This window comes from Pseudorca crassidens, chromosome 12 (assembly GCF_039906515.1).
Source record: "Pseudorca crassidens isolate mPseCra1 chromosome 12, mPseCra1.hap1, whole genome shotgun sequence".
In the NCBI taxonomy this organism is placed as follows: domain Eukaryota; kingdom Metazoa; phylum Chordata; class Mammalia; order Artiodactyla; family Delphinidae; genus Pseudorca; species Pseudorca crassidens.
The window spans coordinates 51,451,255-51,473,355 of record NC_090307.1 but is presented as its reverse complement, the minus strand read 5'-3'; the positions used below and the strand labels follow the sequence as shown (position 1 = coordinate 51,473,355).

The 22,101-nt window shown below is 38.3% G+C and overlaps 1 protein-coding gene across 17 annotated transcripts in view; it reads right to left on the bottom strand.

Moving 5' to 3' along the window:
- The window catches only part of OSBPL1A (oxysterol binding protein like 1A), a 237,814-nt gene that overhangs the window by 61,469 nt on the left and 154,244 nt on the right, over positions 1 to 22,101 (bottom strand). For all 17 annotated transcript variants that reach the window (XM_067699463.1, XM_067699459.1, XM_067699456.1 and 14 more), the window contains one exon: positions 7,312 to 7,468. In XM_067699463.1, the coding sequence (XP_067555564.1) occupies positions 7,312 to 7,468 (157 nt within the window). The remainder of the gene's footprint in view (positions 1 to 7,311; positions 7,469 to 22,101) is intronic.

Below are 22,101 nucleotides of genomic sequence, written 5' to 3'. Positions count from 1 at the left end.
TAAAACAGATAACTAATAAGAACCTACTGTACAGCACAGGGAACTCTACTCAATACTCTGTAATGGCCTACATGGGAAAAGAATCTGAAAAGGAGTGGATACGGGTATAACTGATTCACTCTGCTGTACACCTGAAATTAACACAACATTGGAAATCAACTATACTCCAATAAAATTTTTTTTTAATTTAAAAAATACAAGTCCCAGTGTTTTAAAGATATATACAAATGAAACGATATATCTTGGATTTGATATAATTTTAAAAATAATTTTTTAAATTATGGGGGGATGGGAGATGGAGGAGGTCTGCAGATGAAATAAAGTTGCGCACACGATAAACGTTGAAGATGAATGATGGGTATGAAGAGTTCATTATATTATCCTATTTGTATGCATGTTTGAAAATTTGCATGAAAGTTGAAAAATGGGATTATATGCCTGAAAATATATTCTTTATTTTTCTTCATACCCTAGGCAAACAACAAATTCATTAGCTGTTTGCTATTTTGTTCATTCAAGCATATCTTTACAGATTATAGCTGCCCTGGAAATCTGCTCTCGTTTGCCCCTGAAAACCACTGATCTAGAATAGATAGAATGAGCCCTCGGAGTCAGGTGAAAGTGCATCTCACCATCATCTGCTTACAGAATGCTAAGCTCGAAAGAGTCTGTGTTTTTCCAACCGTGTTTTAAAGAGCCCCAGGCCCCAAAGAAGTGTTTTAGGGGTCAGAGGCAAGATCAGGAGACGGGCCTTGGCCCCTGCTTCCAAAAGAGCACCTCCTCTTCCATCCGCTTTTAAAACTTGGGCGGGAAGAGGTGAATTCTATAGAAGACGCCTCCGTTTTCCTAGAGTCTTTCCTGGCAGTAAGTTCAGCAAGTCCACTTCGTTTTGTGAAGATAATTATTATGAATCTAGACTCAAACCACCTTTTTCCCCCCTTCCTGACATACCCGAAGTGACCCGCAGCCTACCAGCTTGTTACTCCTAGATAAGGTTTCTGCTTATCGTTTCACATTATCCTTTGAACTCTTTGCTGACTGACTAGCCCGTCACCTGCTGAGCTGGCACTCCCTGTTACTGGTCAAGGGATCTCCAGATGCGTTTTTGGGGGGAGACGGGTGTCACATGTAGTCAGAGTGATTTTTATTTACAACTAACAACATTTTCTTAATATAATCCTACTTCTTGGAAGATACTGCCTTAGCTTATATTCTCAACCTTTTTTGTTTGACTTCAACTTGTCAGTATATTCTTCACACACAGAAGACAGCTGTTATTTGGTCACCTAATAATTCAATTCTAAAGCAGTCATGAAGGATAAACAAAGGGTAAACTAAGCAAGCATCTGGAGTCATAATCTACCATTTCAGCAAACTAAACCTTTAAGATTCTTAGTCACATATATGAAAGAATGCAAGGCTTTTATTCAGGTAAACACATCAAGAACAAGTACGTTAATTACAGTCAGATAAAACTTAGTCCTTATCACATTTCTGTTGTAAGAAACCCTTCCCTATTTTAAAACTGCAAAGATATTTTTATATTTTCTTGTGAAAGTTTTATTAAGTTTTGCCTTTTCACATTTGTGTTTGGTTCATCTAGAATTTAATTTATATTTATGAAATAGAGGTCCATTTCCTTTAAAATTTTTTTTCTGTATTAAATGATTCTCCCAGCACCACTGACCTAACAGTCTGTTCCTTCCCTCCCTGATCTGCTATGTTGCCTCTGTTACATACACCAGGTTTCCTTATATGTCTGAGTCTTGGGACCTTTTACTTCCATTCTTCAGGTTAGTCTTGCCTGCAGGACAATTCTGCACTTAAGATTTGCAATCAATCTTGACATCTAGTTAGGCAAATGCCTTCCCTCCCCCAAACCAGGTTCTTGAGAGGTATCTTGGCTCTTCAAAGCCCTTGTGCTTAAAGATATATTTCAGAATCCATTTTTCAACTTCCAAGGAAAAGGACTTGCAATTTTAATTAAAAGTACACCAAGTCTACAGATCAATTTGGCAAATCGTATTTATGACACTCTTCCTTCTTGATAAGTGTTATATCTTTCAGGAAGTTTTATTGTTACACTTTTTTGGCTAAGATTTATTCCTAGGTAAGTGACTTTTTAATAGCTATTCTAAAATCTTTTCCCCCCTAGTTTTAATCGCAGTTTCTGTCCGTTGATGGTGCATAGGAATGTAGTTAGCTGATTTTATATAAAAGCAACCTTGCCAAACTTTCTAACTATAATAATTTGTCTGTAAACATCTACGGCTTTATTTCTAAATTTCAGGGGTGTGTTATGTCTCTGCGTATGGCCTCCAAACAATGATGAACAGAAAAGATGATGGCAAGCATCCTTGTCTTATTCTTGACAGTAGAAGAACTGTTTTTAATATCTCATTATCAAGTATTTATTTGTTGCAATGCGGGCCTCTCACTGTTGTGGCCTCTCCCATTGTGGAGCACAGGCTCCGGACGCGCAGGCTCAGCGGCCATGGCTCACGGGCCCAGCCGCTCTGCAGCATGTGGGATCCTCCCGGACCGGGGCACGAACCCGTGTCCCCTGCTTCGGCAGGCGGACTCTCAACCACTGTGCCACCAGGGAAGCCCTATTTGTTGCAACTTTTAACCAGATTAAAGAGGTTCTCTTCTATTTGTGATTTGCTAAGACATTTATATTAATCAGGAGTGACTGTTTAAATTCATTGAATGTTTTTTCTTTATCTCTTAGGATGATCATATGCTTTTTCTCTTTTAATCTATTAATATTGGGAATACAATTTATAGAATCATAGCATGGCTCCAACATTTCAGATTCTGACTAATCTGTTCTACACGAGTATCTTGACATCTGTCCAGATGAGATGACGTCCAGATGAGATAAATATCAACATCTTCCCCAATTACAACTTGGGTCAAACTGCTAAAAAGTTAAAAGATGAGAGCTCAGGATAAATGTAATAAATTAGGTCCAAGGGTAGAGAACCGATCCTATGGAATACAGAGCACCGAGATGACAAGAAGCCCTGTTAACATAAACCTGACCAGTATGGTGAAGGCTAACGTTCCACAAAGCAACTGAATGTATTTTCCAGAAAAAAGAAGAAAGACGTGCCAACAGAATGGCGCATTTATTTTGTATATTCTCGACCTCTGCAGTGTTTCTGGTTCTAGGTCTTAAATAAAATCCTAATGCCTTCTATTGATATTTCTCTACAACTAACCTAAAAGCCCAAAGACATGTACAGCACCGCAGTAAAGGTCATTGGCCAGCAGAGTACACGGCACATCAATAACTCAGAGTGAATGAAAAACATAAAACACTTTTTTCCTAGGTCTCATCATATTAAAAGACATTGCGGAAGTTTTCTGAACTTCAGTAAGGTAGAAAAACCATTTTTTCAAGATTTCAGTTAGCAATTACAAGATTTTCAGAGTGAGAAGAGAACTCAGTTCCCTTAGCCCAAACTTTTATTTAAGAGATGACTTAATTTACCTAGTTCGTTAACAGAAGAATTATTTTGTTGGTAATTATCACATAGGATGGATTAAAGATCCATAATATCTGTATTTTAATTATCATACAAATAAACTCAATTAGTCTGGCATAGTTGGTTTTATATTAAATTAATATGACATTATAGCTTATGATTCTCTGGGTTAGAGATTTTTCAAACTGCACCCCATGATGTCACCCTATGATAATGGGGTAGAAAAGGAAACAAGAGGTCAGAGGTTCTTTAGAGCAAATCAAATCATTTTTGAGGAGAAAGAGAGTAAGCAGAGTTAAAAGAGGTCATTTCTACTGAGTGTTTCCCATGGGGCAGGCACTCTCCTAGGTACTCTTGTGCTGACACATTCAACAGGAACAGAAACAGAGTCTGGGGGAAACCTGCTGCTCCATAATACATACTGCAGAAAGTAAAGCTTAAACACTTTTGTTGGCTAAGGACATGAAATAGATATGGTGATTCCAACTGCAGTGGGAGACTGGGGAGGAGGGGACACACCTTCTCTATGGGACCCTCATCAGTCTCTGAGGGTGGGTGAGGTTTTAATAGTTTCCATACTAAACTTCCGTTGCATGAATGGTTCCACGGCTAAAAAACAACAATGGTTGAAAACCCTAGCTCTATCTTGTCAGCAAATTAGTTAAGCCATGATTTAATATTTTCCATAGGAACTATAACTTGTAAGGCTTCTCTTTTCCCGTTTTAAAATCACATTTCTTGTGCAAATCAAAACGAAGATGAGGTACCACCTCAGAGCAGTCAGAATGGCCATCGTTAAAAAGTCTACGAATAACAAATCCTGGAGAGGGTGTGGAGAAAAGAGAACCCTCCTACACTGTTGGTGGGAAAGTAAGTTGGTGCAGCCACTATGGAAAACAGCATGGAAGTTCCTCAGAAAACTAAAAATAGAATTACCATATGATCCAGCAATCGCATTCCTGGGAATATACCTGGATAAAACTATAATTCAAAAAGATACGTGCACCCCTACGTTCACAGCAGCACTGTTCACAATAGCCAAAACATGGAAACAACCTAAATGTCCATCAAGAGATGAATGGATAAAGAGGATGTGGTATATATACACAATGGAATACTGCTCAGCCATAAAGAAGAACGAAATAATGCCATTTGCAGTGACATGGATGCAACTAGAGATTATCATACTAAGCGAAGTAAGTCAGAACGAGAAAGACAAATACCACATGATATCACTTACATGTGGAATCTAAAATATGGCACAAATGAACCTGTCTACAAAACGGAAAAAGAATCACGGACATAGAGAACAGACTTGTGGTTGACAAGGAGGAGGGGGAGAGAGCAGGATGGACTGGGAGTTTGGAGTTGGTAGGTGCAAACTATTATATCCTTAGAAATGATAAACAACAAGATTCTCATGTACAGCACAGGGAACTATATTCAATATCCTGTGATAAACCATAATGGAAAAGAATATAACAAAAGAATGTCTGTATGCTTATAACTGAGTCACTTTGCTGTACAGCAGAGACTGCCACAACATTGTAAATCAACTCTGCTTCAATAAAAAAAATAAAATACGCATTTCTCTCTTTTAAATTTTATAATCCATATTCTTCCCATCTCCCCAAATTTAAGTGTGTATATCCCAAGGATAGGTGGTGATGTGGGATGAGGGAGAAAGGTAAGATTTTTATGGAAAAGGTAAGTAAGTGGTGAGTAAATTATTTTTCAATATTCAAGAAAACAGAAACATATGACAAGGTCAAATACAAATTTCACACGACTTTTAAAGGTAAAACAAAAGGCCTCAAATAAATTTCATGATCACTTCCGGCCATGCAACATATATTTGCTTTTCTAAAATATCACCAAAATTACTGTTAATTCAAATTACTCTTAATATTAATATAATAATTGCCCAGATTACTTACAGTGCAACTTAGGGCGCAGGAAAGAGGGACCTGATAACATTGAATACTCTACCTGTTCTCCTATCCCAAAATGAAACTTTTAAATTTTATGTGGCATATGCCCTGTTTATTTGTGTAGAGAAGAGCTTTATGAAAAAACAAAAAGGCTTAAAAAAAACCTCCTATAATGCCTATTTTTTAAAATAGGAAACTGTTATGTTTTTCCACATATTTGAATGCTGACAATTTCCTAAATTACCCACTTTTAAATAGCTAAAGAATATTTTATTACATTTGTAGGTTTCATAAGTTGCATCTTGTACATCAGTTTAACTTTTCTGGTTATGTCACTATCTAGTTGCATTGTGGTTTTTCTTAGTGACCTATCCTCATTCCGAATTTTGAACGGTTCCATCTTAACTTTCACATCTGTGCCATTCTGGGTTTGACTAATTAAAAGGGAACACAGAATGTATGAATATAGTATAATAAATTTCTGTCAGATGCAAAATAACTCCTCCTATGATGCATTACAGCACACACACAAAAGGGCTCCTGGGCCTTAAAAGCTGAGAAATCCTCCTCAGCCATAGGCTATAACAGCATCTATGAAGCACTGCGTTCCTTCAGATACCTTAACGATTCTATGCATCTCTGAACATTCCGAACATACGTCACATGTGTCCTCATTAGACTGTAACGAGGTATGTGTTAAATGGTTAAAGGCTATCTTCTTTTTAGACATTGGGAGACCTGACAGGTTTCCTGTTAGGTACCTTATGCCCTGCACAGAACTTAGCCCCTGACCATAAAGGAGCTGACAGTAACTACAGAAGAGAGGAAGGGCCCTCACAGCTCGCCACATACTCTGCAATGGTAAACTCCATCAAAAGATAGCCATCAACGAGCACGTTTAGAAGATACCCTCTAACCAAAGAGAAGAAAACTCTGGTTTGAGCGAGTTACCTAAAACTCACTGATCTTTTCAAAATAAGTACAAAGTGAAACATTTTTTGTTAACAAGGGGTGATACATATACATCAGAAGTGATATGTACAATTTTTCAGTAGGACAATAGTTGAGACCAACTGTAGCCAGATTCATGGTACAGAAATGGGGTTAGAGCTACACAAATCTACAAATATTAAATAAAAAACCATTCTGTAGAAATTAATGGTTAATAACTACTTATCCCAAAAGTGCTCTTTACAATGACAACAGGATTTATTCTCCACTGATAATTTGATAAAATATTGTACCCTATGAATACCAGCATGCACACATGGCACTGTGTCTATAAACTTGTGTGAAACCAGAGAACTCTAGTGTCTGTGACATCTCATTAATCTGGGACAATCTCTAGGACTAAATCATCAAGCAAATAAAAAAATACTAATGTTATTAGACAGTACAAAATGGCTATGTTCAACAAACCCTGGGTCTTAATAAAAGTCTTTGTGTAAATGTAACTAAATTGTATCAACAAGCAGGCAATATTACCATCCATTCTCAATAAAACCAACAAGAAGATCAAATGACTAGAAACTAAAATAGCATTGGGAGGCAGAGTCATAAAAGATGTATGCTGAAAAGAAGAACCCAGCATCACTTTCAATAGGCACTTCTGAAGAGCCTTTCTACATCGCCAGCTGAAGGATTTATGTTCCCCTAAAACCATGGTATCTAACACCAAGTTTTGTGCTTAGTTCCTACAATTACAGATGATGTTCTTCTTGTAATGGACAAAGTACTTAAGCTAAATCCTTTCCTTGAGGTGATGGAGCAATATAAATATTCAATAGAGAGAAAAAGCAAAAACGAAGAGAACGCATACTTTTCTTTACAAAAGCAAATGCACTTGATAATAAAAAGGCAGCAACGTTCACTGTTAAAGGCCATCCTACCTGTGTTTTTTGATGCCATTGGAGAGAGCATCTCCACCACCACAGTCTTTTCCTTCGGACATTCTGTGCTTTCTACTCCTCAGGTGCTCTCCTTCCTCTTCAAAGCAGTGCGCAGTCACTGCTTCCAATCTACTCAGGGACCGTTCGGACTCGGAATCTGTGGCAGAGCAGGTTCACAGTCAATGAACTGAACTTTGGTGTGAGGCTTCCGTAACAATGGATCTCTCCCTTAACGCATCAGGCTTTGAAACTTAAGCAGCCTACTTTGTCCTTCAACAATCCATCTGTTAACTCCTCCTCAGGGATTTCAAAGAACCTGCACCCAATAAGGCTAAAGTGGATTTAGGAAACAGATATAGGATTATATAAACTTACAACTGTTAGATTGTATACACTAAAAGAGACGTCCAGAGATTACCTAATTCTTAAAGAAATTATATTCAGTGGTTTTCCCCCTGAAAAAATTTCTACTTTTATCTTCCCTTTCAAAGCACCTTAAGCATAACTTTAAAAACACAATCAATTTTTTAAACTCATGTATAAAGAAAAAGCTACCGTGGCTGTACTTGGGGGAAGCATAAATTACATCTGATACTACAGACACCAAAGCAAAGGTAATTTTTAACTACTTTAAAAAACACTTCTTCTGATATTATATTATTTAAATTCTCAAAAGCTGAAGTCTGAAGTGGCCATGTAAAATCTAATTATCAGGCGGGTGTTTTTAGGATGGAAATGCCACATTCCCAACTGCCTATGCATTCAGCGTGGAGCCATCGGCCTGTTTGGGAATAAAAGGACAACTTATCTGCGTACAATACGCTACAGTTTTCAGGCACACTCACATCCTTCATCTCCTTTCAGCATCTCCAGGGTGCTTTGGTGATGGCGAGGAAGGACTACGGGGTTAAGAAGTATGCCCGCTTACTTGTTTAACGCTCTACGTATTTCAGTTCACAGTAGCAGCCATCCAATCTCTAGAAAACTTTAAATGATGCCTATGCTTTTATTAAAATGTAAATTCCAGGTAACGTCTAACTTTCCGTAAGCAGATGACCATACAGGCAACCGTCCTCTGCTCTAGGGAAGCACTCACACCCATTCAAGTAACCTCCCTTAAATAAAAGTTTCAACCATCTGCTTAGTGTGTATTATAGCTAAGATGTTCAGGAAATAAAATTATTTAGTACTTCTTTTCCCCCAACTGCATTCTATAATTCAGCCAAAATCATGGGCTCTTATTTTTATCACATTAGGTTCACGAGTAACAACTGTTGGACAAGTACCACTGCAGGTTGGACAACACACCTTGAACTCTGGACTGTCTAAATGGTGTAAGTTACCTGCAGAAAAGACTCAATGCTACGGAAGTTATTTTTATCTTCTGTAAATATAACTTTACCAGAGTTGAAAATATAGCTTTGTTGTGACATATACCATATAGCAAAGAAAGAGAGATTTTAATAATAAGTTTAAAGCAATATTTATTTTTCATTGTCAATTTTGGCAGGCAGTGACAATATTTTATGAAAAACAACTGAAGACTTGGGAGATTGGGATTGACATATATACACTAATATGTATAAAATGGATAACTAATAAGAACCTGCTGTATAAAAAAATAAATTCCAAAATTCCAAAAAAACCCCAAAAGTGAAGACAACCTGCAAAGCCAGTAACAGGGGACTGTCATCCATTAGATGAAATACACAGCTGCTAAAATCACAATTACAAAAGCAACTTAATAAAATAGAAAAATACTTTTAACAGAGTGATAAGTCAAAATAATCAGGATACCATTTTACAACTCTAAAATATAAGCAAAAAAAATTAATTTTATTCTGCCTTAAAGAAAGATCTGGTTCAGGTAAACATATCTGTCCAAATGAGAGCAGTGAAATGACAGAAGTTTGTCTAGGGCACAGTGAGGCAAAGAGGGGAAGAGTCCATTTGCTGGGGTAGGCAAAGGGGTATCAGGAAAGGATATAGGAGAGGTGGTATTACCTGAAAACTGGCTTCGTCTCTCTTGGTGGGTGTCAAGCAAAAAGACACAACCAAGCCAAAGAGTGGGAGAAAGAAGGATTTATTACTTGCAGGAAATAAGGAGAACACCGGGGATCTTTCCCAAGGCAGTGTCTCCCCAACAGCAAGACTGGGGAAGTTTTACACTAAGGGTGCATGCATATTCATGAATGGGCCTGGGCAGTATATGCATATTCATGAAGGGGTTTTGAGCAGAGGAGAATTCAAAAGAGAATTGAGGCAAAGGTTGACAGAGTCCAAGCTTTAGCTGATTGAAGTCATGAGGGTCAGAAAAGGTCAACAGTTGATCTGGTGGTTGGTTGCAGGCTCGAGAGGAGCGCCGTTTGAATTCTGTAAAACAGCTCAAGAAAGTGTTTCAGGCTAATCTTTACCACTGAAAACAGAACTGGGAGTCTTTACAACTGATTTATTATCTTTGCTACTGCAACTTCTCTTGCCTGGTAACAGTCCTGTTTGTTCCTGCATTATTTTGTTCCCTCAAGATCATTAATCACTGAGACCTGTTCAAGGGCAAGCACTGTGGCCAGGCTTAGATCACAAAATGGCTTAGGCTAAAAATGGCTTCTCTTATGTCAAGAAAGCCATGCCTGGTTCGTTTTCTTTGGGGACCCCCTACCTTATCTGCTTACGGTGGAACAACAGGTAAATCTCAAAACAATGAGAATGGTGCTCAGGTGGAGGTGAGGGAAGAGTTGTTCAGAGGAAGCGGCATGAGCACAACCTGAACCAAAGAGGGTGACAGTGGTCTTGGGGGGAAGATCGGGTGGTTTTTTCACTTTCACATTTTTAAGTTTGTTTCATATGAAAAAATTAAGAATTTAAAGAGCCAAACAAAATAACCCTGTCTGCATTGGTCAGTATTAATCAAGATGCATTATTACTTTATAATTTAGATGTCATGAAAACCAAAATGCACTGAAGCAAAAAACCTCAAGCACTCAAGCATTTATTAAACATCACTCTGCACAGGATACTGTGTTTGCTATTCAAGGGATACAAATCATAAGACAGGGACTAATCCATTTCCAAAGAAAATTCTTAACAAAAAGCAGATATACAATAAACACCAAACAAGAGGTAAGGCAGTAAGAACTTCTATGAAGCAAAGACTTTACTCAGAACAAGATTTAAACTTACTGAACACAAGCTGAAGACCTACTACCTTCACCCAATCATAGGAGCGCTGTGCTTACCCCTAGGGACACGCTATCAGGTGGCAGTACAGACCCTTATCATTCCCCTCCCCTCCCCTCCCCGCCAAGGGTAGCAACTTGACTTCTTCTCTGCCCCCTCTCCTAGTCTCTCTCTCCCTGTTCATCCACCTCTCCCCTCCCCCCAACCCTTATTTCTCTCTACCTTGCTCCCAACCTCCTTCCCCCTCTAATATAATCAGGCTATGCCCACCCTTCCCCTAAAGGGCTCTAGCGAAGATCACCAATTACCGCCATACTGCAAAGTTAGTCCAATGATCATTTTTTATTTCTTATCATGACTCGTCCACCACATCTGATACTGCTTACTTCATTCTTCCCCTCCTTTATTTGGCGCAAGGCATGGTAGGTGATTCAAAGAACAGTGAGATGTGGTCCCTGTCCATGGTCGAGCAGAGGTAGACTGTTTTGTGAAAACATGAGTTCACTGAATTACTCCCGGTGCAGCAGCGTAAGTCTGGATGGGGGCAGTGGGCCACACAGGAGGGAACAGCCAGTTTCACACAGTGAAGGACTGGGTATCCAGAGATGATTGTGACTGACGGCTGAGCTAAGTTGACAAGCAGTAAGACTGGGGGTGGAGGAGGGAGTTACAACAGAGGAGCTGTTCCAGGCATAAGGGAGCGGCATGATGCAAGGCAGGGAGGAAAGACGGAGCATTCAGTAAGGTGGGAGGAGAAGACGCGAGAAAGGAGTGGTGACAGGGCGGCTGGGGGGAAATGAAGCTATGAATCAGTCATGAAGCTGACTACTCAGGATGAATAAAGATCAACGGCAGGCAGTGGGAAAAGAGGGTATAAAATGAAGTGGGAATGAGGTAGTATCCCATTCCACGCCGTAAAGTTCTTTCACCCGCTAGAGGCAAATCGTCAGCTCATCTCTGAGCATTCTAGCTTCAGAGGCAAAGGAGGAAACACGATCAGTGACATGATTTACAGTGTCCTCGAGATAAAAACTAACTTCTTGATTAAGAACAAAAGCTCAGCCATATACGACAAGCCCACAGCAAACATCATCCTCAATGGTGAAAAACTGAAAGAATTTCCACTAAGATCAGGAACAAGACAAGGGTGCCCACTCTCACCACTCTTATTCAACATAGTTTTGGAACTTTTAGCCACAGCAATCAGAGAAGAGAAGGAAATAAAAGGAATCCAAATCGGAAAAGAAGAAGTAAAGCTGTCACTGTTTGCAGATGACATGATCCTATACATAGAGAATCCTAAAGATGCTACCAGAAAACTACTAGAGCTAATCAATGAATTTGGTAAAGTGGCAGGATACAAAATTAATGCACAGAAATCTCTGGCATTCCTATACACTAATGATGAAAAATCTGAAAGTGAAATCAAGAAAACACTCCCATTTACCATTGCAACAAAAAGAATAAAATATCTAGGAATAAACCTACCTAAGGAGACAAAAGACCTGTATGCAGAAAATTATAAGACACTGATGAAAGAAATTAAAGAGGATACAAATAGATGGAGAGATATACCATGTTCTTGGATTGGAAGAATCAACATTGTGAAAATGACTCTACTACCCAAAGCAATCTATAGATTCAATGCAATCCCTATCAAACTACCACTGGCATTTTTCACAGAACTAGAACAAAAATTTTGGCAATTTGTATGGAAACACAAAAGACCCCGAATAGCCAAAGCAATCTTGAGAACAAAAAAAGGAACTGGAGGAATCAGGCTCCCTGACTTCAGACTATACTACAAAGCTACAGTTATCAAGACGGTATGGTACTGGCACAAAAACAGAAAGATAGATCAATGGAACAGGATAGAAAGCCCAGAGATAAACCCATGCACATATGGACACTTTATCTTTGATAAAGGTGGCAGTAATGTACAGTGGAGAAAGGACAGCCTCTTCAATAAGTGGTGCTGGGAAAACTGGACAGGTACATGTAAAAGTATGAGATTAGATCACTCCCTAACACCATACACAAAAATAAGCTCAAAATGGATTAAAGACCTAAATATAAGGCCAGAAACTATCAAACTCTTAGAGGAAAACATAGGCAGAACACTCTATGACATAAATCACAGCAAGATCCTTTCTGACCCACCTCCTAGAGTAATAGAAATAAAAACAAAAATAAACAAATGGGACCTAATGAAACTTCAAAGCTTTTGCACAGCAAAGGAAACCATAAACAAGACCAAAAGACAACCCTCAGAATGGGAGAAAATATTTGCAAATGAAGCAACCGACAAAGGATTAATCTCCAAAATTTACAAGCAGCTCATGCAGCTCAATAACAAGAAAACAAACAACCCAATCCAAAAATGGGCAGAAGACCTAAATAGACATTTCTCCAAAGAAGATATACAGACTGCCAACAAACACATGAAAGAATGCTCAACATCATTAATCATTAGAGAAATGCAAATCAAAATTACAATGAGATATCATCTCACACCAGTCAGAATGGCCATCATCAAAAAATCTAGAAACAATAAATGCTGGAGAGGGTGTGGAGAAAAGGGAACACTCTTGCACTGCTGGTGGGAATGTGAATTGGTTCAGCCACTATGGAGAACAGTATGGAGGTTCCTTAAAAAACTACAAATAGAACTACCATATGACCCAGCAATCCCACTACTGGGCATATACCCTGAGAAAACCGAAATTCAAAAAGAGTCATGTACCAAAATGTTCATTGCAGCTCTATTTACAATAGCCCGGAGATGGAAACAACCTAAGTGCCCATCATCGGATGAATGGATAAAGAAGATGTGGCACATATATACAATGGAATATTACTCAGCCATAAAAAGAAACGAAATTGAGCTATTTGTAATGAGGTGGATAGACCTAGAGTCTGTCATACACAGTGAAGTAAGTCAGAAAGAAAAAGACAAATACCGTATGCTAACACATATATATGGAATTTAAGAAAAAAAATGTCATGAAGAACCTAGGGGTAAGGCAGGAATAAAGACGCAGACCTCCTAGAGAACGGACTTGAGGTTATGGGGAGGGGGAAGGGTGAGCTGTGACGGGGCGAGAGAGAGTCATGGACATATACACACTAACAAACGTAGTAAGTTAGATAGCTAGTGGGAAGCAGCCGCATGGCACAGGGATATTGGCTCGGTGCTTTGTGACAGCCTGGAGGGGTGGGATAGGGAGGGTGGGAGGGAGGGAGACGCAAGAGGGAAGAGATATGGGAACATATGTATATGTATAACTGATTCACTTTGTTATAAAGCAGAAACTAACACACCATTGTAAAGCAAGCATACCCCAAAAAAGATGTTAAAAAAAAAAAAGAACAAAAGCTCAGTTACTTCTAGTACTATGTATAGAGTGAGACATAGCTTGGACTTAGTTTGTGGGCAATAAGGAGCCATCCTCAACTTCTATGCCTCCAATGCATGAGTCACGCCAATACGCCTCCAGCAGAGTATCATTTCATTTGGAGACCCACGGGTCCAGATATATTTAAATTCTAACGTGTTTACCTAAGTAGCAAAGCATAGTCCCTGTGGAGGCTTACTGCTTAAGGTGAAGCCTGACCATGTAATTTTTTTTTGAATTTTATTTTTTATACAGCAGGTTCTTATTAGTTATCTATTTTATACATATTATGTATAAAACATGTATAAAACATGACATTATGTATAAAACATGACATGTATACATACATGAATACATGTCAATCCCAATCTCCCAACTCATCCCACCACCGCCCCCCGCCACTTTCCCCCTTTGGTGTCTGTACATCTGTGTCTCTACATCTGTGTCTCTATTTCTCCACATCTGTGTCTCTATTTCTGCCCTGCAAACCAGTTCATCTGTACCATTTTTTCTAGGTTCCCCATATATGCATTAATTTACGATATCTCTTTTTCTCTTTCTGACTTACTTCACTCTGTATGACAGTCTCTAGATCCATCCACATCTCTCCAAATGGCCCAATTTCATTCCTTTTTATGGCTGAGTAATATTCCATTTTGTATAAATGTAACACATCTTCTTTACCCATTCGTCTGTCGATGGAAATTTAGGTTGCTTCCATGACCTGGCAATTGTAAATAGTGCTGCAGTGAACACTAGGATGCATGTTTTCTCTGGGTATATGCCCATTAGCAGGATTGCTGGGTCATATGGTAATTCTATTTTTAGTTTTTTAAGGAACCTCCATACTGTTCTCCATAATGGCTGTATCAATTTACATTCCCACCAACAGCGCAAGAGGGTTCCCTTTCCTAAACACCCTCTCCAGCATTTGTTGTTTGCAGATTTTCTGATGATGCCCATTCTAACTGGTGTGAGGTGATACCTCATTGTAGTTTTGATTTGCATTTCTCTAATAATTAGTGATGCTGAACAGCTTTTCATGTGTTTCTTGGCCATCTGTATGTCTTCTTTGGAGAAATGTCTATTTAGGTCTTCTGCCCATTTTTGGATTGGGTTGTTTTTTTAATATTGAGCTGCATGGGCTGTTTATATATTTTGGAGATTACTCCTTTGTCCATTGATTCGTTTGCAAATATTTTCTCCCATTCTGAGGGTTGTCTTATCATCTTGTTTGTAGTTTCCTTTGCTTTGCAAAAGCTAAGTTTCATTAGGTGCCATTTGTTTTTATTTCCATTACTCTACAAGGTGGATCAAAAAAGATCTTGCTGTGACTTATGTAAAAGAGTGTTCTTCCTATGTTTTCCTCTAAGAGTTTTATAGCATCCAGCCTTACATTTAGGTCTATAATCTATTTTGAGTTTATTTTTGTGTATGGTGTTAGGGAGTGTTCTAATTTCATTCTTTTAAATGTAGCTGTCCAGTTTTCCCAGCACCACTTATTGAAGAGACTGTCTTTTCTCTATTGCATATCCTTGCCTCCTTTGTCATAGATAAGTTGACCACAGGTGCGTGGGTTTATCTCTGGGCTTTCTATCCTGTTCCATTGATCTGTATTTCTGTTTCTGTGCCAGTACCATATTATCTTGATTACTGTTGCTTTGTAGTATAGTCTGAAGTCAGGGAGTCTGATTCCTCCAGTTCCGTTTTTTTTTCACCCAAGACTGCTTTGGCTATTCAGGGTCTTCTGTGTCTCCATACAAATTTAAGATTTTTTGTTCTACTTCTGTAAAAAATGCCATTGGTAATTTGATAGGGATTGCATTGAACCTGTAGATTGCTTTGGGCAGTATAGTCATTTTCATGATATTGATTCTTCCAAACCAAGAACATGGTATATCTCTCCATCTGTTTGTGTCATCTTTGATTTCTTTCATCAGTGTCTTATAGTTTTCTGAGTACAGAACTTTTACCTCCTTAGATAGGTTTATTCCTAGGTATTTTATTCTTTTTGTTGCAACGGTGAATGGGATTGTTTCCTTAATTTCTCTTTCTGACCTTTCGTTGTTAGTGTACAGGAATATAAGAGGTTTCTGTGCATTAATTTTGTATCCTGCAACTTTACTAAATTTATTGATTAGCTCTAATTGTTTTCTGATGGCATCTTCAGGATTCTCTATGTATAGTATCATGTCATCTGCAAACAGTGACAGTTTTACTTCTTGTCCAATTTGGAGTCCTTTTTCTTTTTCTTCTTTGATTGCCGTGGCTAGGACTTCCAAAATTACGTTGAATAATAGTGGCGAGAGTGGACATCCTTGTCTTGTTCGTGATCTTAGAGGAAATGCTTTCAATTTTTCATCATTGAGAATGATGTTTGCTGTGGGTTTGTCATATATGGCCTTTATTATGTTGAGGTAGGTCCCCCCTCCGTCCACTTTCTGGAGAGTTTTTATCATAAATGGATGTTGAATTTGGTCAAAAGCTTTTCCTGCATATACTGAGATGATCATAACGGTTTTTATTCTTCAATTTGTTAATATGGTGTATCACATTGATTGATTTGCATATACTGAAGAATCCTTGCATCCCTGGGATAAATCCCATTTGACCATGGTGTATGATCCTTTTAATGTGTTGTTGGATCCCGTTTGCTAGTATTTTGTTGAGGATTTTTGCATCTACATTCATCAGTGATACTGGTAATTTTCTTTTTTTTGTAGTATCTCTGTCTGGTTTTGGTATCAGGGTGATGGTGGCCTCATAGAATGGGTTTGGGAGTGTTCCTTCCTCTGCAATTATTTGGAAGAGTTTCAGAAGGATGGGTGTTAGCTCTTCTCTAAATGTTTGATAGAATTCACCTGTGAAGCCATCTGGTCCTGGACTTTAGTTTGTTGGAAGACTTTTAATCACAGTTTCAATTTCATTACCTGGGATTGGTCTGTTCATATTTTCTATTTCTTCCTGGTTCAGTTTTGGAAGTTTATACCTTTCTAAGAATTTGTCCATGTCTTCCAGGTTGTCCATTTTATTGGCATAGAGTTGCCTGTAGTAGTCTCTTATGATGCTTTGTATTTCTGCAGTGTCCATTGTAACTTCTCCTTTTTCATTTCTAATTTTATTGATTTGAGTCCTCTCCCTCTTTTTCTTGATGAGTCTCGCTAAAAGTTCATCAATTCTGTTTATCTTCTCAAAGAACCAGTTTTTAGTTTTATTGATCTTCACTATTGTTTTCTTTGTTTCTATTTCATCTATTTCTGTTCTGGTCTTTATGATTTCTTTCCTTCTACTAACTTAGGGTTTTGTTTGTTCTTCTTTCTCTAGTTCCTTTAGGTGTAAGGTTAGATTGTTTGAGATTTTTCTTGTTTCTTGAGGTAGGACTGTATTGCTATAAACTTCCCTCTTAGAACTGCTTTTGCTGCATCCCATAGGTTTTGGATCATGTTTTTGTTGTCATTTGTCTCTAGGTATTTTTTGATTTCCTCTTTGATTTCTTCAGTGATTTCTTGGTTATTTAGTAGCACACTGTTTAGCCTCCATGTGTTTGTGTTTTTTACGTTTTTTTCCTTGTAATAGATTTCTAATCTCATAGCGTTATTGTTGGAAAAGATGCTTGATATGATTTCAATTTTCTTAAATTTACCAAGGCTTGATTTGTGGCCCAAGATGTGATCTATCCTGGAGAAAGTTCCGTGTGCACTTTAGAAGAAAGTGTAATCTGCTGTTTTCGGATGGAATGTCCTATAAATATCAATTAAATCTATCTGGTCTGTTGTGTCATTTAAAGCTTGTGCTTCCTTATTAACTTTCTGTCTGGATGATGTGCCCATTGGTTTAAGTGAGGTGTTAGAGTCCCCCACTGTTATTGTGTTACTGTCGATTTCCTCTTTTAGAGCTGTTAGCAGTTGTCTTGTGTATTGAGGTGCTCCTATGTTGGGTGCATATATAGTTGTTATATCTTCTTCTTGGATTGATCCCTTGATCATTATGTAGTGTCCTTCCTTGCGTCTTATAACATTCTTTATTTTAAAGTCTATTTAATCTGATATGAGTATTGCTACTCCAGCTTTCTTTTGATTTCCATTTGCATGGAATATCTTTTTCCATCCCCTCACTTTCAGTCTGTATGTGCCCCTGAAGTGGGTCTCCTGTAGACAGCATATATATGGGTCTTGTTTTTGTATCCATTCAGCGAGCCTGTGTCTTTTGGTTGGAGCATTTAATCCATTCACGTTTAAGATAATTTTCAATATGTATGCTCCTATGACCATTTTCTTAATTGTTTTGGGTTTGTTTTCATAGCTCCTTTTCTTCTCTTGTGTTTCCCACTTAGAGAAGTTCCTTTAGCATTAGTTGTAGAGCTGGTATGGTGGTGCTGAATTCTCTTAGCTTTTGCCTGTCTGTAAAGCTTTTGATTTCTCCATCAAATCTGAATGAGATCCTTGCCTGGTAGAGTAATCTTGGTTGTAGGTTCTTCCCTTTCATCACTTTAAATATATCATGCCACTCCCTTCTGGCTTGTAGAGTTTCTGCTGAGAAATCAGCTGCTAACCTTATGGGAGTTCCATTGTATGTTATTTGTCATTTTTCCCTTGTTGCTTTCAATAATTTTTCTTTGTCTTTAAGTTTTGTCAGTTTGATTACTATGTGTCTCAGCATGTTTCTCCTTGGGTTTATCCTGCCTGGGACTCTCTGCACGTCCTGGACTTGGGTGGCTACTTCCTTTCCCATGTTAGGGAAGTTTTCGACTATAATCTCTTCAGATATTCTCTCAGGTCCTTTCTCTCTCTCTTCTCCTTCTGGGACCCCTGTAATGTGAATGTTGTTGCGTTTAATGTTGTCCCAGAGGTCTCTTAGGCCATCTTCATTTCTTTTCATTCTTTTTTCTTTATTCTGTTCCACGGCAGTGAATTCCACCATTCTGTCTTCCAGGTCACTTATCCATTCTTCTGCCTCGGTTATTCTATTGATTCCTTCTAGTGTATTTTTCATTTCAGTTATTGTATTGTTCATCTATTTGTTCTTTACTTCTTCTAGGTGTTCATTCTTTAATTCTTCTAGGTCTTTGTTAAACAATTCTTGCATCTTCTCAATCTTTGCCTCCATTGTTTTTCCGAGGTCCTGGATCATCTTCGCTATCATTATTCTGAATTCTTTTTCTGGAAGGTTGCCTATCTCCACTTCATTTAGTTGTTTCTCTGGGGTTTTATCTTGTTCCTTCATGTGGTACAAAGTCCTCTGCCTTTTCATTTTGTCTATCTTTCTTTGAATGTGGTTTTGCTTCCACGGGCTGCAGAATTGTTCTTCTTGCTTCTCCTGTCTGCCCTCTGGTGGATGAGGCTATCTTAGAGGCTTGTGCAAGCTTCCTGATGGGAGGGACTGGTGGAGGGTAGAGCTGGGTGTTGCTCTGGTGGGTAGAGCTCAGTAAAACTTTAATCTGCTGATGAGTGGGGCTGGGTTCCCTCCCTGTTGGTTGTTTGGCCTGAGGCAACCCAGTAATGGAGTGTACCTGGCTCATAAGAGTAATTTTCAAGTGATAGATCTTAGTGCTGCTGAGGTGATAATGCAATCTTAAAACAGGTTTTTCAATTTTGCCTGCACATACGAATATCAAATAGGCCAGACCTTATCTACCATTCAGTGTTTCTGGGCAATACATTAATGCCTCAGTGGAAAGCATAAAGTATTGGAAAGAGTGTGCTTAACACCTTATATGGTGGTTATAATAGTAAGGGAACTGTATGTACATGCTTTAAAAACAAACAAATGGGGGGGGGAGTTACTGTTTAATGGGTACAGTTTTATTGGGGGATGATGGAAAAGTACTCGCAATGGACAGCAGTGCTGGTTGGACAAAAATGTACTTAATGACACTGAACCGCATGCTTAAAAATGGTTAAAATGGTATAGGTGTTATGTTTATTTTACCACAATAAAAATCGAAACCAAATAAAACCCAAAACAAAAAAGCAAACAAAAACCTGTCAAGCCAATGCCAAAGACCTATCATGCTGGATGCATGGTCTATATTCTGGTCCTGTCATCTCTCACCTCAATGCCAGTGACGAAAGAAAGCCACACAGACATGGAGAAAAATTGGTGGATTTTTATACAGATGTATTTTTGAATACAGCAGCAGAAATGTTAACAGTATCCACACCTAGATTTCAGACAAAATTAGCCTTTCATTTTCCCTTTTATTTCTCACTGCATTTTCCCCTTACGAACATCTGTGTTTCTATACTAAGTAGAGCCACACAAAATTTTCAGGATGCTTCAATCCATCCCTGAAAAACAGGGTAAGGGATTTATAAAATAGCCTTACATTATTCACTGAACTTTAAATGGGCAGTTAGGAAAATCTGTATAGCCCTATGTAATGACTATACATGGAAATGGAATACTTAGTTTGTACTTACTCGTGGGTTTGTTTATTCCCATCTACTTCCAAAAAGGATTCAGGTGGTTTAATTACTAATTATATTTTATATAAAAAGTGTCATAACATCACTCTGAAAAACAGGCTGTATTTTACAAGATAAATGCTCTAGGCTATGTACAAGCATTTAAGGTAGACAGAATCTTTGCCTGATTAAAACAGTGGTATTAATAGAAAGTTTGTTCACAGATCTCTGGTGGCCCAGAAACTTAAAAGCTCTGACCACACTGGGATTTAAAATAATTTCGAACACATTTCAGATTGAACACTATCCCCTTTCAACCAAACAGCTTGGAAGCCAATGGCTGTGACTGGGTTTACATGGCTTTAAAACTTTACTCATCAAGTTGTATGAGTTAAATGTGTACAGCTTTTTGTATGTCAATCATACCTCAAATAAAGTGGTGTAAAAAAAACTTCAGCATTAAGAGGATCATTACCTTTATCCTACTTTTTTGAGTTTCTCCTATTAAAAGGCTGAAAGAGGTCATAAAATTAATGATATAAACATGCCAACAATTCTTACGTTATGCCGATAAGTATTTTAACATGACCTCTGAAAACTAACTTGAGAACAAATAGTACAAAGGAGCAAGATGTGGAAGAACTGTGGATAATGTCCAAATAGCCCCTCCCCGTTACTTAAGGTAACAGGAAATAGTCAGAAGGCACACACGCTCAATTTAATACCTTCATTGTTTATGCTTTCCCAAGAACTAGGCATCTTCTAAGAATGTCCAAAGTAACCCCAAAGTAACCCCAGCTTAAAATATCAGCGCCAAATGTTTATTTAGCTTTAATGTACAATCCTGTAAACTCAAAAATAACGTAGTAAATACGAAGCACACAAGGAAAATCAATGAAACCTACCACATTTAAAATAAACTGTAAACAGAAAATCCGGGTGAGTCCAGAAGGGACTGCCAAGAGATTGCTACAATAACCTACTGAGGAAGTGACAAAAGCTTGAAACAGAATGGTGGCAGCAAGCAACAAGAGTCAGAGACATTCTAGACATATCCTCCCTGAATGAGGTGCAAGGTCACAATCGGCCAAATGGTACAGTGTTGATTACGACAGTTTCTTAAAAGTACTGGCTTTTCCCCAAGCAACTAAATCTACTATGGTTTTCCCCAACTTGCAAAATCTGCACATGTAACTGCGGATGAAGAATTATTCAAAACATTTGTGTGTGGGCTACTGAAAAACTTATGTGTATCTATTTTGGGTGACTAAATCCAGACCTTCCCAATTTGTCCTGTTGACATCTTTAAAATCATTTTCAAGGTCACCTATGCATTCACTCTACAAAGAAAATATTCTAGAACTAAAGACCAGTCATAGAATAATCCACAGTTATAAAAGAAAGTTCTTTCATGTGACTTCAGTTTAATAAATCAACACTTACCAAATACCTACCATGTACCTGGCAAAGAAAGGGCTCGTTGCTGAACCAGTTTAGAAAGATTAATGAGATATGGGTGGGGCCCTCCAAATATGCAAAGTGCAATCTAGCGGAAGACGTGCAAGTAAACATATGTTTATACAAAGTGTGGGAATACGTGAAGAAGTCACTCTCAGGGGAACCAGGATAAGTTTCCAGGCAGAGACGACATCTGAGCTGTAATGATGACTAAGAATTTAAGGCAGGAAAAGAGAATATCAGGTGTAAGGGGAAGAGCAACAGTCCCACGCCTGAAAGAACAAGGTGTGTGTCTAAGAATATCTGGCATAGCTAGAGAGGCGAGTAGCCAGAGGGAAAAGATGTGGTCGTCAGAG